This window comes from Bubalus kerabau, chromosome 1, assembly GCF_029407905.1.
Source record: "Bubalus kerabau isolate K-KA32 ecotype Philippines breed swamp buffalo chromosome 1, PCC_UOA_SB_1v2, whole genome shotgun sequence".
Lineage (NCBI taxonomy): Eukaryota > Metazoa > Chordata > Mammalia > Artiodactyla > Bovidae > Bubalus > Bubalus kerabau.
In genome coordinates this window covers 90,549,484-90,551,777 of record NC_073624.1, presented here as the reverse complement: position 1 = coordinate 90,551,777, position 2,294 = coordinate 90,549,484, and the positions used below count along the sequence as shown (strand labels likewise).

Below are 2,294 nucleotides of genomic sequence, written 5' to 3'. Positions count from 1 at the left end.
CTTGTGCTAGACGCTTTCACACACACTGTCACTCAATTGAGGATTAACATATAAGACATTTTTCTAAGTTAAAACAATTGTCAAATCAGGGCAAAAATTACAAACGCATTACAATCAATTGCGCGAGACAGGCCGTCTTCTAAAAGGAATTTCCAGTAAGAACACTTTGGATTAGTGGGACCACTTAACCTAAAGGCTGTCTATTCTCTTGCCCCAGTGATGCCCCTACTTCTCTCCTTACTTGCCCTTCTCTCCAAAACTCAATTTAGATTTGCTAGGCTGTCTAACATTAATCCAACACATACTGTAACCCCGTGAAGTTGCTGGCTTTCTTCTACCTGTTTTCTTTCCTTTTAAAAGGCATTTTCCTGGCTCCTGCAGCAGAAACAGAACGTCATACACCTTGTTCCGTCTTCACTGGACAGGCTTCTGCTACAGGTCTCAGCTCAACACCCACCCTTTCCCCGTCGAGTGCGGCAAAGAGGAAACACACACAATGCGGTGGAAAGGTCTTGTATATATTTTGTTCATTTCAACGAGTGTGGAGAGCTGCTCTCTCTGGAGCCTATGGGGGGAAAGGCATCTGTGCCTGGAGGAAGGGGCGTGGCTCCCACACTATGGACTCCCGGTGGCACTCCGAGCACCTTCAGCTTTAGCAGAAGTCTTGGTGCGAGTAGCCCTCGAGTCGCACGTCTTCGCCGTTGGCCTCTGGACCGTCCGTTTCCCCGGCCTCCCCGGGTCCTGCTTCTTTTCTTCCCTGGCCTTGGAGCTTGGCCTCTTCGCATTTCGGGATCTGGGCCTGATGTCTTCCTTCTTGGCCCTCCCTTCCTCCTTGGTTCTGGAACTCACCAGGTCCTTGGCCCTTGACCTCTCCGTCCTTGAGTCTGCCCTGGAGCGCCCCCTCCTCACCTTCCTGGCCACCGTTCGGCGCGCAGAGCGCCTGCGTGAGTTCCGCGCCCCGAGAGGGGTCCTTAGCGAGCGCCCTCCCTCCTCCAGCCTTGGGCGTCCTGGCTTTCTCTTCGGCTTCGGAACCTTCCAGATCCTAAAGTAGCCGGCGCCTTCGCTGCCGGTCACCCGGAGGTGAAGGCCCTTCCCTTCAGACCTGGACCTTTCGCCCGAGAGGCGGCCGCAATTCCTGCGCACCTCGTAGCCCCCATTTCTGAACTCCTTCTTGAGAGCCGCCAGGGTCAGCCTTTTGTGTGAGGCGATGGCGCGGAGCAACAGCTGGGACACCTTGAGCACGGAGCCCGAGCTCCGCCTCAGGGGTCCCGCGAGGCCTCTTTCCGTGGGCTGCTGGGTTTTAACTTCAGTACCTTGGGATTCGTCCATGGGCTCAACCCCTTCAGCCATGGCCCCGCTTCCGCTCCCGCTCCCGCGGGGCCACTAGCTCTGAACCTCACTCACCCAGGTATGAGCTAATAAGACCGGCTGCCTGGCCACGTCACAAAGGCAGGTCCTATTACGAGGGCGACCGACCCAATGGGGGGGGGGGGTCTTTCTCACTTTGAAAAAAAAAGAAAAACCAATCAGACACCGTTTCCTTCTAGGTCTAAACCAATTCGGATTTTCAGAGCCTCCGCACACCTGAAAAATCCCCTTTATAATATCCAGGGTTCTGTTTCCTGGTCTTAAGTTCATACTTCTCAGTGCTCTTGATCTCAGCCGCTTTCTGAAGGTCACCTTTTTCTGTGGTCCTGCACACCATCTACCCACATTCTCCTAAAAAGGAAGAGAAGTTGTTCCCAACCACCCGCAAGTAATACACTGCCTTTAACAAGTGGCTGTGGTAGTCTATAAAACACAACCCAACCGAGAAACTCCCATTTTTAGGTCCCACCAGGAAAATGTATGCAGTCATATCTCCCTGGCTCTCAGCACAGTGGATTTTGTGCAAGAGTATGAAACAAAGTAAGGTATCACTGTGGTCCGTCTACCCTAAACATAGTTCGCACACCTGCAAAGTTCAGGTGCCTCGTTCAATTGGATTGGAACAATCCAGATCAATTCAGAACAGCCTAAGAACACTGGTCTAATCAATATTCTTTAAACAGACTCTGTGATTTTCTGCTTCTTGTCCTCTTCTTAGATTGCTTATCCCATCTCTGTCCAGATAAATCCTGCTTATCTTTCAAAATCCTACTAAATGCTCCTTCACTGAAGCCTCCTGAGACTCCTTCAGTAAAAGAATGTCTTTCCTCTTAATACCACAATTACTTCTGTAACCCTATATAGTTTTTTTTTACTGTAAGTTAATTTGATATTAGAAGGTACAGTGTGGCACAATATTTTAAAAA

At 50.5% G+C, this 2,294-nt stretch overlaps 1 protein-coding gene across 1 annotated transcript; it reads right to left on the bottom strand.

Moving 5' to 3' along the window:
- Positions 1–509: 509 nt before the first annotated feature.
- On the bottom strand, positions 510–1,705 carry LOC129650024 (testis-specific H1 histone-like). The gene is made up of 2 exons (XM_055578167.1): positions 1,583–1,705; positions 510–1,383 (listed from the first exon to the last, which is right to left on the bottom strand). Exons 1-2 carry the CDS (start codon positions 1,703–1,705, stop codon positions 616–618), a joined length of 891 nt encoding a protein of 296 aa, XP_055434142.1. The 3' UTR covers positions 510–615.
- Positions 1,706–2,294: the final 589 nt, after the last annotated feature.